Genomic DNA, 15,613 nt, shown 5'->3' on the forward strand with positions numbered 1-15,613 from the left:
AGCAGTCTCTGTTGCCTGCCTTTTTTCCAGTGTATGTGACACATTTTGCTGTTTCTTTGTATCTGAATAATCTTTTTGTTGAGAACTGGACATTTTAGGTAATCCACTGTGGCAACTTTGGATATGGACCCCCTCTCTGGAGCTTGCTGCTGTTTATTTGTTTATTGACTCACTGGACTATTTTCATGAAGTCAGTATCTCTCTCTCTCTCTCTCTCTCTCTCTCTCTCTCTCTCTCTCTCTCTCTCTCACACACACACACACACACACACACACACACATACACAAAGTGTTAAGAAAGTAGTGCCCATAGTCAACCTGGGATGACAGAGTTATTGATAGGGCTCTCTTCCACTCTTTCCCTGATCTCACCCAGCTGTTAAACTCCACTAATTGCTGGTTGATTGCTCTATTGTTTACAATAATCATCTGAAGCATAAAAATTTTTCTGCAGATTAATCTAATTAAATTGTGGCACCTTGGAAGGAATTGCTTCTGAGGTCAGTGTTTGATATTTGTTCTGACCCCAGGATGTAACTGAGGAATTAGGATTTAAGGGATGATTTTGATTACTGAATCATTATATAGATATTCTTTTTTGCTTTCTGGTATATTGGAGTAGACAGAGGGAAATACCTGAAATCTGATAGTGATTGTATAGCCTTTATCTTCTGCCCCTGTGATTGTAAAAACCTTGTGATTAACCTTCATCTGTACCCATTTATCCAGTTTTTCAACTTTAGAGTCTTGTTATCACTAAAGGGCCTTAGGTCAGCCCAGAACTAACCCACAAGTCCAAAGTTATGTTGATAACCGAGACTGGATCTAGCCAAAATGAGACTTGCTTGACATGCATAGTAGCCTAGACTTTAACCTACAAGTCATTATAATACTAAAGGTCATGCTTATCAACATATTAAGGCAGCAATTTTCTTACATATGTTCTGTGACTAAGCGTGTAATCAGTCTGTGCATGCTCAATAATTAAATCACCTCTAACTACACCATCTGGGGCTACTGTGTTCATTATCCTAAACCCTCCCCATCTTTTTCTCTAATAAAACTATCAGAATTACTGCAGTTCAGGGAGACAGATTTTGGGCCAATAGGCCATCTGATCTCCTGCTACATACCTAGTTATAAACTTTTTCTCCCTTTGAAACCCCAGTGCCTCAGGAATTGATCATTTGAGCACATCAGGCAAAAGAATCGTCCGCCTTTGTCCAGTAACAAGGAAGGCTCCTCCCACCTGTCTTATTTCCGGTTCTTTCTTGCATACTTGCTAGCCTACAGATACAGTCTAGGCTGTATCATCATTAGATCCATGAGCCAACCTCCATCTATTGCCTTCATCAAAACCTCCACAGTTTTATTGTTATGTTTTGCTTTTGCTGTTTCCGTATTCTTTATTTCTGCCTGTGGCCCTATGTCTATATATATATTTTTGCATGGGCAGGCATCGGGAATCAAACCTGGGTCTCTGGCATGGCAGGTGAGAACTCTGTCTGCTGAGCCACTATGGCCTACCCTACTCCCTCTATTTTTGAGAGTGTTTTAGGTTTAAACTTCTCCAGGCTTGGTTGCAAGTCAGTTCCTTTGGGATTTGTTTAGGAGCTATTTTACAGCCTGCTATTTCTCCCCGGGCAAAATCTCTGAGCCAAGTCTCTGGAGCTTAGGGTGGCAAGAATGGCAAGCTTCTCTCTAAGTTAACACCTCCACTCTAGAAGCTGAACATTTGGTGGAGGAGGGGACTATAGGTCTTCTCAACTTGCCTCTCCTGCCAAGGAAACACTGCCTCATTCGCTGGAGAAAGGCTTTCAGGGCCCTGGTATTCTCTGCAGGACACCCAAAGTAGAGCCTCCATTCCAGGAGTAGAGGTTGAGTGGAGAAGGGAGTCTCCACCTCTGGACTGCACTTGCCCAGCTTCAGCAACAGGCAGCAGGAGGCAGGATGAGAAATGCCGAAGTCCTGGTCCTCCTGGGAAGAAAGCTCTGGGAGCTGGTTGTTGGGAGGGGAGCGAGGAGGAAACCCTGTATTCTTGGCGGTAACAGTGTGGAGTGGAGTCTGTGCCTTGCTGGGCTGGGAGGGGGGAGGGATGGAGGGAATCTCTGTTCACATACCACAGACTCTTACCTTTCTCACTGAATTGTTTATTTACTTTCCTGAATAGATGTTTCTTCATTTGCTGTTTGCCCTTAGAACTATTTCCAGAGGTTTCATATGGCTGGTTTTAAAAATAATTCACCAGTTTCACTGTGGAGCCACCCAGTGGGACTCCTCATGCTGTCAGGCCAGAAGCTGAGTCTATTCTTTATAGTAAATTTATTTGTATATTGCTCTCCTGTACATACAGTTTCTACAATAATTAGCTGTAGCTGTTTAAGTACTTTTGTTTAGGTTTCTTTGTTTTCTACTTGGAAAAAAATTGGATCAGTGTCTTGCATTCTATTTAATGAATTTAAATTTGCATAATTCCAATACTGACAACGTATCACAAAGAAATAACTCAGAGGAAGTTAAAAAATAAAGCAGCTGTTTACATTTATTCATGACAACAACAAATGATAAACAATTCAAAACTTCAGCAATAGGGGGATGGTTTGATAAATTAAAGACTAAATATACTTCTGTGCTTGGTCCATTGGCAGTACTTAATGCTGAATAGTATACTACTATGTTGGAATATTACGTAACCAAGTCATATGAAATCAGGTTAAGGGAAAAATAACTTTAAAAAAAAAACGTATAGATTACATCTATAGAAAACCTATGGAGGTACATTGCTAAAGAGAAGGGGTCAGGGAAAGCCACATCACATTAGCACAGTAATTAAAAAGGCGTCCTCATACATACTCACTTTGATTCTCAGAACAACCCTGCGAAGTACACACGAGAGGTATTAACTCGGTTTTACAGGTAAGGAAATTGACCTAGGAAGGTCAGGAATGGTTGACCAAGCCCGAACCAGTACTCTTAACCCCCGCCACTCGTCGCCAGGTCCAAGACATCTTCCCTGCCCCACTCAGCAACTGTAGTTCACGTTGGGGGTCTCCGTTTTCTTTTTTTCGCTCGCATTACACTGTCAAACAGGGCCCAGAGACGCCGGCCGCCGGAGAGGGGCAGGTGTCAGGAAAGACGCAGGTCCCGGCTGTGACAGAGCAGTGCGGCGTCTCCGGCTCCGGCCACTTGTGTCGCCCTTATCGCTGCCGCCTCCCGCGCGGGTCCCCCGACCATAGAGTCCGGAAGTGCGACCAGAGTGGCTCCCCGAGGCCAGGCGGGGCCGCACCTCGGTGGGCGGACGGTATGGCCGGGATGACCGCAGCGCTGGCGCTGAAGGTGGTCGCGGGGCTGGCGGTCGCGGCGCTGGTGGCAGTGCTTTTGGAGCACTACGGCTTGGCTGGCCCGTCCTCGCCGCTGCCCCAGCCCCGCGCCCCCCGAAGCCGGCACCCAGCGCCGGGCCCTGGAGACAGCAACATCTTCTGGGGACTGCAGGTGACACGGCGGGGGCCGGGGGGGGGGGGGGCGCAGAGCGGTTTCTGCGGGGACACAACCCGCGCCAGTTTGGGCCCCAAACTCCGGGCCCCCGACCTCAGTCAGTTTGTAGGTCGAGAGTCTGTTTAGTCCCGACCCTACCTGGGTTCGATCCTTCCCTGGGGTGTTGGCATCCTTGCCTTTTCTTTCCGCCCAAGAAAGCCGCTTGACCGCTCCTGCCCATGCTGCCGCTTCCTGACTCATATATCTCTGTTTTAATACCCGTCTTCGGCAGATATCCGACCTTCACGTGAGCATGTTTCAGGATCCAGGCAGAGCGGTAGATTTAGAGAAGTTCTGTTCTGAGAATATTGACATCATTCAACCAGCCCTCGTCCTAGTAACAGGTAGAAGAATTGCCTGTGCTGTCCTGTTCTGTGGTCTGGATAGTAGAATGCTAATCTGGGCTGTGGCTTTTCACTTTGGGGGGCTTGAGAGCACTGTGGCCACCGCCCCAAGTGGCCCTGTGAGGTGGAGATGGGACGTTTTAATTCCTTTTACCTGTCAAACTGAAGGAAGAGCCAGGCCAAATGATTTGCTGTATATAACAAGGTTTTGTCAAATCACTAGAAGCAAGGCTTATGATTCTCATCTCAGTGTGCCATCTACTATATTTGCATCTGATTTTTGTTGTTGTCTTTGTTGCAGTTCTGGATTTGAGAATTAGGGAAAGCCCTTTAACCACAAATTATAAATTCTTTTCTTTTACTACGTTTCCATTTTCTTCACATTATTAGTCAGTCTTATATTATTAAGTGTTGAAGCTTCACTGACTCAGGACATTTTTTCTTCATCCCTTGGCTTGGGTGCCTACATTCTTCAAACCCCTAATCATTTGTTCCTAAACTGTATAGGTGAGAAGACTCCTAACGGTTTGTTTCCATACTGTGTTGGTGAGGAAGTGTAAGAAGCATCTATATTGTCTACTGGGGAACTCATTTCCCACCCACCTTGCTGAAACAACTCTCATTTTATGAAAGAGCCCCAATTTTAAATGTTTCACCAGCTGTCCAAACTGCACTTTCCAGCTTGCTTCTTGCTTTAAAAATAATACTTAGTCAGATCTTATATCATAATTTGGAGTTTGGAAAATATGGTCACCATAGATATTAGACACACGGAGTGATGGAATTTCACATGAAAGATTTTCATTTTATCAGAGAGAGTCTCATGCTGCATTTTGTACTGCTGTCTATAAAAATTTTTTTCACAAGCCATTTCTAATATCACAGGAGGTTAAATAGGAGCTTGCTAACCCATAGCAAACAAATAACACCCTTGCAGACAAATAAAACATTTTAGATGGCTTGTTTTGGGTTACAGATGGACTCATAAGAGGTTATGCTTATGCATGTTAAGTATTTTAAGTATTTTTATTCCTTCACTGTGCTTTTGTTTTTTTTTTAAAACCCTCCTGGAGTTCATTTTGCATTGTTATTCAATTCTTATATAAACCTACAGGAGACTTGACAGATGCCAAAACAAAAGACAAGTTGGGATCCAGGCAGCATGAGCTAGAATGGCAAACTTACCAGGGTATTCTAAAGAAGACAAGGGTCGTGGAAAAAACGAAGTGGCTGGATATCAGAGGAAATCATGGTGAGTCAAGACCCATATATAATTAAGACTAGATTATTTTTCCTTTAGGAACTTAAATTGTCCAATTTAGCTTGCCAAGTTATAAAATGGAACACTGTAACAAAGCCTTAGACATACTGAAGGTCACAATTCTGAAACACAACCATAATATGATTTTAAAACGTCAGATTTCACTTTTCGCCTTTGAGGTGAGAGTTGGTATGGTCCTTTTTTCTTTATATGGAAGAAAAGCTTCCAACAAAACTCATATAGGCAAATGATATGGAAGAAAAGCTTCCAGTGAAATCCATGCAGACAAATGTTTAAAAAATATATACAGGGCAGTGCAATGGTGACTCAGTGCAGAATTCTCATCTGCCATGCCAGAGACCTGAGTTCGATTCCCAGAGCCTCTCCATGCCAAAAAAATAAAAAATAAAAAATATATATATATACAACTTGCTAAGTGAAAGAGGCCAACTCCAAAAGGCTATAAGCTGTATGATCCATTTATATGACATTCAGGAAAATGCAAAACTATAGACTGGAAATAGATTTGTAGTTACCAGGGCTTAGGGATAGGAGAAGATAACTATAAAGAGGCACCATGAGGAAATTTTTTAGGGTGATGGAACTGTTCTGTACTTTGATGGTGGTGATGCATAGATAACTATGCATATATGAAAACCTGTAGAATTATACACCACTAAGAGTGAATTTTTACTGTATGTAAATTTTAAAACTAAAAATTAAAAAATGCAAACAAATCCCCATATACATAGAAAAATGAATAATCTCACCATTTTTTAGATTATCATTGTTGTTTTAATAAGGAAATGAACTCTTCTCCATAAGAGTCCTGATGGTAGATTTGTTAGTTTATTTTATAAAGGTTAACTTTTTTGTTGATTATTTAGTACTTCATTTCCCGTCTTCATTTGATTATTCATTGCTGACGAGTGTCTCTTTTTTAAACTAACATTTTAAACATAATTCTACTTGGTAAAATACACGGTTACTGGTTTGATCAGAAAATGCCATCTTTATAATAGTTCTTATAAAGCAGCTAAAAAAAATAAGTTAAAAATAGGATATTTGACTTAGAACTTTCTGTAGTATTTTTATGTTTCTATTTTTCCAGATCCTAATTAGTGGTATAGGTCAAATTCTTTAACAACAAATAAGCAAATTTATTTATTATGATTATTTTTAAGTTTCTAAGTCATGATACTGACTTCTTTATTTCAAGTAATGAATATCAAGAAAACTCTTTTGATCAGATAATTTGAATAGTCCCTTGGAGTTCGTAGTAATGTAATTCGACATAAATGTTTAGGGTACGTGTTTATATATATTTGTACATTGTATTAAGATAGAGGAGGAAACTAATCTTTATTAAGATTTAACTATAACAGAGTTGTTCTTTTATATAGCAAGAGGATTGCATACATGTTAATATTTCTTTTGACCTATATTAAATTTATAGGTTAATCTCTAAAGTTATTGAAAATGTAGTGGATTCTTGGAAGTAGAAGATGATGAACAATTTTAGCTGTTGCAACCAGGCCGTCAAGTTCTATGAAATCTTTATATCTCCAGCTGTGTTCTATGATGTTATCAACCTTACCACATAGCAGTATATAGCTCTTTTCTTGCTGAATTTTTTAAAGATTTGAAAGTACAGGGACTTTGTCCCCATTATCTAAGTGGTTTGCTGTTTAGAAGCATTAGATAGGTATCAGTAAATTAGGCATGAATTCACTTCTTGCTAACTTCCAGAATTACATAATTAAAACAGCAACAACTCAACCTTTTCACTTCAAATTGATTTGCTCTTAATAGTACATAATTCAAGGTACCTATTATTCCCCATTGTACCACATACCTTAAATAAATTTTCAGATAATCTGAATTTTGTTACACTATCAAGTTTTTTAAATTATCAATGTTATTAATTGGAATTCTATGTATTAAAGTGTTACAGAAAGAACTGTCATTTTTCTTTCATTGTTAACATGTCTGCTCTTTCCTTTTTGATATAGATGCATTCAACATTCCAAGTCTGGAGAGTGTTGAGAATTATTACAGGTACTGTAATGAACAGAAGACAGGGCACTAGGTAGGGTCTGCTATGAGGAGGGTGCAGTCAATTCAATTAATGGGTGAAAACATATTTTAACAGCTAAAATTTCTAATAAAGAACGTCTGGTAATTTAGAAAAGGAGGCTTGTGTGTATGTGTGTTTGTGTGAGACAGATTTAGTTCTTATTGTTTATTTGGATTTTTTCTTTCCTTTAATTCTTTTTTATTTCTAATACTTTGTCTTTTATTAATTAGTTACTCTTGACTATTTTGTTCTTTCATCTCAGTATGTGATGCACAAATATTAAAATTTTCTTTATGTGCCGGAAATGTGAAAGGGCTAGGGAGCTCTGAGGTAGAAAACGAATTTTCTAGTTTCAATGAGTTGGGAAACTTCTTTTGCTTACAATTTCACTTTCAGTTCAGGGGATTCAATAACTTTGCTCTGCACTGTCAGTCAATCAAGTAACAAGTATTTATTGAGTGATTATCCATTACTAGTTTAAGAGTGTAAGATATATATGAGCTAGTATTTAAAAATGTGGTCTCTGCCTTAATCTAGTTACAGGAGATAAGAATTGTTTAGAAAACAATTAGAAAAGAACGTGAAGAAATGGCTGATGAAATACTAGATTATACGGTGAACATGACAACACAACCACGAGAAACCAGAAAAGACATAGAGCCGCATGGAGTGACTTAGAGAAGTCTTTAGAAGAGAAATGAAAATTGAATCTAGTCTTAAAATATGGATAGGATTTGGAAAAGTAAGAAATGCCAAGGAGTATATTTTAAGCAAAATGATCACTATGAACAGAACTTTAAAAGTTAAAATGGAGTTTGGGAAGGCAGTAAAGAAACTGATATTGCCAGAATAGAAGTTCATGTTGAGGACTGGTGTGATGTTGGACAGGTAGCTTAGGGCCAATTTATGGAGGTTGTGAGTAACAAATAGAGTTTTAGATGTGATGGGTAATAAGAGTTCATAATCCAGTACAGATTCTTTTTTTTCATCACATAGTTGTATATTCATCATCCTGATCATTTCTTAGAACATATTTGCATCAATTCAGAAAAAGAAAACAGGAAAAATATTCATACATACTATACCCCTTACCCCTCCCTTTCATTGATCACTAGCATTTCAATCTACTAAATTTATTTTAATATTTGTCTCCCCTATTATTTACTTATTTTTAAATCATATGTTTTACTCATCTGTCCATAAGGTAGATAAAAGAAGCATCAGACACAAATTTTTCACAATCACACAGTCACCTTGTGAAAGCTATATCATTATACAATCATCTTCAAGAAACATGGCTACTGCAACACAGCTGTTCATTTTCAGACAGTTCTCTCCAGCCTCTCTATTACACCTCAACTAAAAAGGTGGTATCTATTTAATGCATAAGAACAACCTCCAGGATAACCTCTTGACTCTGTTTGGAATCTCTCAGCCATTGACACTTTATTTTGTCTCATTTCTCTCCTCCCCATTTCGGTCAAGAAGGTTTTCTCAATCCCTTGGTGCTGAGTCCCAGCTCATTCTAGGATTTCTGTCCCACATCGCCAGGAAGGTCCACACCCCTGGGAGTCATGCCCCACGTAGAGAGGGGGAGGGCAGTGAATTTGCTTGTCGTGCTGGCTGAGGAGAGAGGCCATATCTGAGCAACAAAAGAGGTCCTCTTGGGGGTGCCAATACAGGTTCTTAGGTGGACAAATAATATAATGAAAATAGTATTTTATAAAGGATAATCTCACAACAAAAAAGAAACAAGATAGAGGTAAAATGGAAAAAAGAAGGAGAGATTGTAATTATAGCAATGAAATAGAAAGGACCTGCAGTAGTCCAGCCTTGATAGGAGGAAAGTCTGAAAAGAATAGAAAACATACTCATCTGAACAAAGTTCATGGATATAAGGATGGTGACATCAATTTGAGAATGATAGATCTGAAAGCATAGGTTAAATAACTGAATTTATACAATTAGAGCCACCATAACCTAGAAGAGGACTATGTACTCTTTTGTTAATGTGAGGAAGGAAAAGGACAGAAATATCTCCTTTCACCTCCTTTTAACTGTTTGTATCTTTGATGTTATCTGTGGGAATAGAGTTGAGAAGTTTTCAAAGTTTGTAGTTCTGACTGGTTATTAGGAAAGCAAAATGATTAATCACTCACCTCTTACCTTTATATTTTTGCTTCTGAACAAAAAATCTTTATGTAACATGGCATTTTGCTAGAGATATAGATATTACAGAAATATCAATCTGAAGGGGAAAAGAAAACCGTGGATGTTAAATCTTGATTTTAAGAATGTACCAACTTTCCAATTGACCAAGAAGGTGGCACAAGATCCTCCAGGGTGCCATTCCCCAATATAATCTTGTTTTTTTTTTTTTTTGGTTCATTAAAATCTATTTATTTATTCATTCATTCATTCATTTTCATTACAGAAGTTGATAGATTTACAGAAAAAATAATACATAATGTAACACCATTTTTCACCCTATTATTAACACTTTACCTTGGTTTGGTATATTTGATAAAATTGATGAAAGCACATTTTTGTAATTGTACTATTAACTATATCTTGCATGGATATTTAAAGATATTGAAGCAACCATGTTTGAATTCTATCTATAATCCTCACCACCTGGTGATATAGTCCTTAAGTTTCTTAAAGTTCAGGCCTTTTTTTTTGGTAAATTTTTTTTATTGTATAGTATAACATATATACAAAGCAAAGAAATAAAAAAACAATAGTTTTCAAAGCACTTTTCAACAAGTAGTTACAGGACAGATCCCAGAATTTGTCATGGGCTACAATATGATCCTCTCATATTTCTCCTTCTAGCTGCTCCAGAATATAGGAGGCTAGAGGGCTTAAATACTTTTTTATCATCACAATTGACTTTTTTCCTTCTTTTTTTCTGAAAAATAACATATATACAAAAAACTATAAATTTCAAAGCACAGCACCACAATTAGTTGTAGAACGTATTTCAAACTTTGACATGGGTTACAATTTCACAATTTTAGGTTTTTACTTCTAGCTGCTCTAAAATATTGGAGACTAAAAGATGTATCGATTTGATGATTCAGCATTCATATTCATTTGTTGAATCATATCTTCTCTGTATAACTCCACCATCACCTTTGATCATTCCATCCCTCTCTTTAAGGGGGTTTGGGCTATGGCAATTCTAAATTTTTCATATTGGTTGGAAGGGTCTGTCACTAATATGGGGTAGGAAGATGGAACCATCTGATGTTCTAGAGAGGCAGGGCTAGGTTTCAGAGCTTATCTGGACCAGGGACTGACTCATCTGGAGATTGTAAGTTTCTGGAAAGTTACTCTAGTGTATGGAACCCTTGTGGAATCTTATATATTGCCCTAGGTGTTCTTTAGGATTGGCTGGAAGGATCCTGGTTGTAGGTTGGCAGGTTATGATAGGTAGCAAGGTCTACTTTAAGATTGCTTAAGAGCATCCTCCAGAGTAGCCTCTCAACTCTATTTAAATTCTCTCTGCCACTGATAACTTCATTAATTACACTTCTTTTCCCCCTTTTGGTCAGGATGTAATTGTTGATCCCATGGTGCCAGGTCTGGATTCATCCCTGGGAGTCATCTCCCACATTACCAGGGAGACTTTCACCCCTGGATGTCATGTAGGGAGGAGGGCAATTATTTCACTTGCAGAGTTGGGTTTAGAGAGACTGAGGCCACATCTGAGGAACAGAAGTCCTCCAGAAGTAACTCTTAGGCATGCCTATAGGTAGTCTAAGCTTCTCTGCTACCTATATAAGCTTCACAAGAGTAAGCCTCATGATCAAGGGCATGACCTATTGATTTAGGTGTCCCTAAACTTTGATACAGTATCGGGATTCTCTGATAGTAAGGTTTAATCGTTCCATATTCTTTCTCCCCTCCCTCAGGGGACTTTGCCAATACTTTTTCATTGTCTGCTTAATATACTCTAGGATATTTCCAGGCATGACAATAATCTATGCAGGATTAAAAATTTGAGCTTGATTGGTGTTAGTTCTTTATGGAATGTTTGATAAAATTCCCCTGTGAAGCCATCCTGCCCTGGGCTTTTCTTTGTAGGCAGATTTTTGATGACTGATTGATCTCTTTACTTGTGATTGGTTTGTTGAGATCTTCTATTTCTTCCCGAGTCAGTGTGGCTTGTTTGTGTGTCTCCAGGAATTTATCCATTTCATCTAAATTGTTTAGTTTGTTGGCATATAGTTGTTCATAGTATCCTCTTAGGATTTCATTTATTTCTTCAGGGTCTGTGGTAACGCAGTCCTTCTCTTTTCTGATTTTGTTTATTTGCACCCTCTCTCTTTTTTTCTTTGTCAGTCTTGCTAGTAGCCATTAATTTTACTGATTTTCTCAAAGAAACAACTTTTGGTTTTATTGATTCTTTCTATTATTCTTTTGTTCTCTCATTCATTTATCTCTGCTGTAATCTTTGTTATTTCTCTTCTTCTATTTGTTTTGGGGTTAGTTTGCTGTTCTTTCTCAAGTTCCTCCAGGTATGCTGCTAAGTCCTCAATTTTTACTCTCTCTTGTTTTTTTTTTTTAACTCAATGTTTTTTTGGTTTTTTTTTTTTATTATTAATTAACGGAAAAAAAGAAATTAACCCAACATTTAAAAATCATACCATTCTACATATGCAATCAGTAATTCTTAACATCATCACATAGATGCATGATCATCATTTCTTAGTACATTTGCATCGGTTTAGAAGAACTAGCAACACAACAGAAAAAGATATAGAATGTTAATATAGAGAAAAAAAATAAAAGTAATAATAATAGTAAAAAAAAAAAAACCTATAGCTCAGATGCAGCTTCATTCAGTGTTTGAACATGATTACTTTACAATTAGGTATTATTGTGCTGTCCATTTTTGAGTTTTTGTATCTAGTCTTATTGCACAGTCTGTATCCCTTCAGCTCCAATTACCCATTATCTTACCCTGTTTCTAACTCCTGCTGGACTCTGTTACCAATGACATATTCCAAGTTTATTTTTGAATGTCGGTTCACATCAGTGGGACCATACAGTATTTGTCCTTTAGTTTTTGGCTAGACTCACTCAGCATAATGTTCTCTAGGTCCATCCATGTTATTACATGCTTCATAAGTTTATCCTGTCTTAAAGCTGCATAATATTCCATCGTATGTATATACCACCGTTTGTTTAGCCACTCTTCTGTTGATGGACATTTTGGCTGTTTCCATCTCTTTGCAATTGTAAATAACGCTGCTATAAACATTGGTGTGCAAATGTCCGTTTGTGTCTTTGCCCTTAAGTTGTTTGAGTAGATACCCAGCAATGGTATTGCTGGGTCGTATGGCAATTCTATATTCAGCTTTTTGAGGAACCGCCAAACTGCCTTCCACAGTGGTTGCACCCTTTGACATTCCCACCAACAGTGGATAAGTGTGCCTCTTTCTCCGCATCCTCTCCAGCACTTGTCATTTTCTGTTTTGTTGATAATGGCCATTCTGGTGGGTGTGAGATGATATCTCATTGTGGTTTTGATTTGCATTTCTCTAATGGCCAGGGACATTGAGCATCTCTTCATGTGCCTTTTGGCCATTTGTATTTCCTCCTCTGAGAGGTGTCTATTCAAGTCTTTTTCCCATTTTGTAATTGGGTTGGCTGTCTTTTTGTTGTTCAGTTGAACAATCTCTTTATAATAAATTCTGGATACTAGACCTTTATCTGATATATCATTTCCAAATATTGTCTCCCATTGTGTAAACTGTCTTTCTACTTTCTTGATAAAGTTCTTTGATGCACAAAAGTGTTTAGTTTTGAGGAGCTCCCATTTATTTATTTCCTTCTTCAGTGCTCTTGCTTTAGGTTTAAGATCCATAAAACTGCCTCCAATTGTAAGTTTCATAAGATATCTCCCTACGTTTTCCTCTAACTGTTTTATGGTCTTAGACCTAATGTTTAGATCTTTGATCCATTTTGAGTTAACTTTTGTGTAGGGTGTGAGAGATGGGTCTTCTTTCATTCTTTTGCATATGGATATCCAGTTCTCTAGGCACCATTTATTGAAGAGACTGTTCTGTCCCAGGTGAGTTGGCTTGACTGCCTTATCAGAGATCAAATGTCCATAGATGAGAGGGTCTATATCTGAGCACTCTATTCGATTCCATTGGTCGATATATCTATCTTTATGCCAATACCATGCTGTTTTGACCACTGTGGCTTCATAATATGCCTTAAAGTCAGGCAGCGCGAGACCTCCAGCTTTGTTTTTTTTCCTCAAGATGTTTTTAGCAATTCAGGGCACCCTGCCCTTCCAGATAAATTTGCTTATTGGTAAACAAACTGTGGTATATACATACGATGGAATATTATGCAGCTTTAAGGCAGGATAAACTTATGAAGCATGTAATAACATGGATGGACCTAGAGAACATTATGCTGAGTGAGTCTAGCCAAAAACTAAAAGACAAATACTGTATGGTCCCAATGATGTGAATCGACACTCGAGAATAAACTTGGAATATGTCATTGGTAACAGAGTTCAGCAGGAGTTAGAAACAGGGTAAGATAATGGGTAATTGGAGCTGATGGGATACAGACTGTGCAATAGGACTAGATACAAAAACTCAAAAATGGACAGCACAGTAATACCTAATTGTAAAGTAATCATGTTAAAACACTGAATGAAGCTGCATCCGAGCTATAGGTTTTTGTTTTGTTTTGTTTTGTTTTGTTTTGTTCTTACTATTATTACTTTTATTTTTTTCCTCTATATTAACATTCTATATCTGGCGGGTTCTCCCAGCCAGTCATCCATTCCAGGATGGGGTACACTGTCTTTTTGATCTCTGTCGTGGCTCCGGGAGCTGTTCTGTATCGTTTCTACTCCCCTAGTAGCTGTTCTGGAGGAGGAAAGGTGAGGATGGCAAGGCTGTCGAGGATGGTGGCGGAGGAGCCGGTGAAGGCGGAAGAGGGCACGGTGGTGGTTGGAGAGCCGCTGGAGTAGGAGGAGAAAGAGAAGGATAAGATGGCGGGTGGAGCGCCACCTTAGCAGAAGGGGAAAGAGAAGGGCAAGATGGCGGCGGGAGCGCCGCCGGCGGAGAAAGAGGAAGAGGAGGGCTAGATGGCGGCGGGAGCGCCGGTGGAGAAAGAGGAAGAGGAGGGCTAGATGGCGGCGGGAGCGCCGGCGGAGAAGGGGGAAGAGGAGGGCTAGATGGCGGCGGGAGCGCCGCCAGCCAAGAACTCTCTCTTGTTTTTTAATATAGGAAGTTAGGGCAATAAATTTCCCTCTCAGCACAGCCTTTGATGCATCCCTTAAATTCTGATAAGTTGTATTCTCATTTTCATTCATGTCCAAATAGCTACTGATTTCTCTAGCGATTTCTTCTTTGATCCACTGGTTGTTTAAGAGTATGGTATTTAATCTCCATATATTTGTGAATGTTTTCCTCTTTGGTGATTATTAAAATCCAGCTTCATCCCACTATGATCAGAGAAATTGCTTTGAATGATTTCAGTGTTTTTAAATTTATAAAGACCTGTTTTTTGCCCCAGCATATAATCTTTCCTGAAGAATGTTCCATGAGCACTAGAGAAGAATATATATCCTTGTGTTTTGGGGTACAGTGACCTATATGTTGTATTAGGTCTAATTAATTTATCAACTTATTTAGCTTCTCTATTTCCTTGTTGGGTCTTTTGTCTGGTTGTATCTGTAGAGGAGGGTGGCGTATTGAAGTCTCCTACTATTGATGTTGAAACATCTATCGCTCCCTTCAGTTTTGCCGATGTCTGTCTCATGTGCTTTGGAGTTCCTTGATTGAGAGCATAAACATTTGTGATTCTTATATCTTCTTGGTGAATTGACCCTTTAATTAGTATATAGTGTCCTTCTTTGTCTTTTATGATGTCTTTACATTTAAAATCTATTTTGTCTGATATTAATATAGCTATTCCTGCTTTCTTTTGGTTACAACCTGCGTGGAAAATTTTTTTCCATCCTTTCACTTTCAATCTATTTGTATCCTTGTGTCTAAGATGAGTCTCTTGTAAGCAGTATATAGCTGAATTATGTTTCTAATCCACTCTGCCAATCTATATCTTTTAGTTGGTATGTTTAGTCTGTTAACATTCAAAGTGATTACTGAAAAGGTGTTTCTTGATCCCACCATCTTATCTTTTTTATTTTATTTGTCAGATCTACATATTCTTTTCCCTCTTTCTCTTTGTATTCTTTAAATTACCCTTAGTGGTACTCTTTAATTCTGTGCCCTACTCCAGAACTCCCTCTCCTGTCATTTTTTCAGCTGACAGAAGTCCTTTTACTATTTCTTGTAAGGCTGGTCTTTTGTTGATAAATTCTTTCAGGACTTCTTTGTCTGTGAAAACTTTAATCTTTCCC

At 38.5% G+C, this 15,613-nt stretch overlaps 1 protein-coding gene across 5 annotated transcripts in view; it reads left to right on the forward strand.

Annotated features, from left to right (window-relative positions):
* TMEM62 (transmembrane protein 62) overlaps positions 1 to 15,613 on the forward strand; it is a 112,286-nt gene that overhangs the window by 22,254 nt on the left and 74,419 nt on the right. For 3 of the 5 annotated variants that reach the window (XM_077127621.1, XM_077127623.1, XM_077127622.1), the window contains 2 exons: positions 4,992 to 5,129; positions 7,151 to 7,196. In XM_077127621.1, coding sequence (XP_076983736.1) covers positions 4,992 to 5,129; positions 7,151 to 7,196 — 184 coding nt within the window. Of the gene's footprint in view, positions 1 to 3,231; positions 3,492 to 3,765; positions 3,878 to 4,991; positions 5,130 to 7,150; positions 7,197 to 15,613 lie in introns of those variants that run through there. The other 2 variants (XM_077127619.1, XM_077127620.1) reach the window with 1 other exon arrangement.

This window comes from Tamandua tetradactyla, chromosome 14 (genome assembly GCF_023851605.1).
Source record: "Tamandua tetradactyla isolate mTamTet1 chromosome 14, mTamTet1.pri, whole genome shotgun sequence".
Classification (NCBI taxonomy): Eukaryota; Metazoa; Chordata; class Mammalia; order Pilosa; family Myrmecophagidae; genus Tamandua; species Tamandua tetradactyla.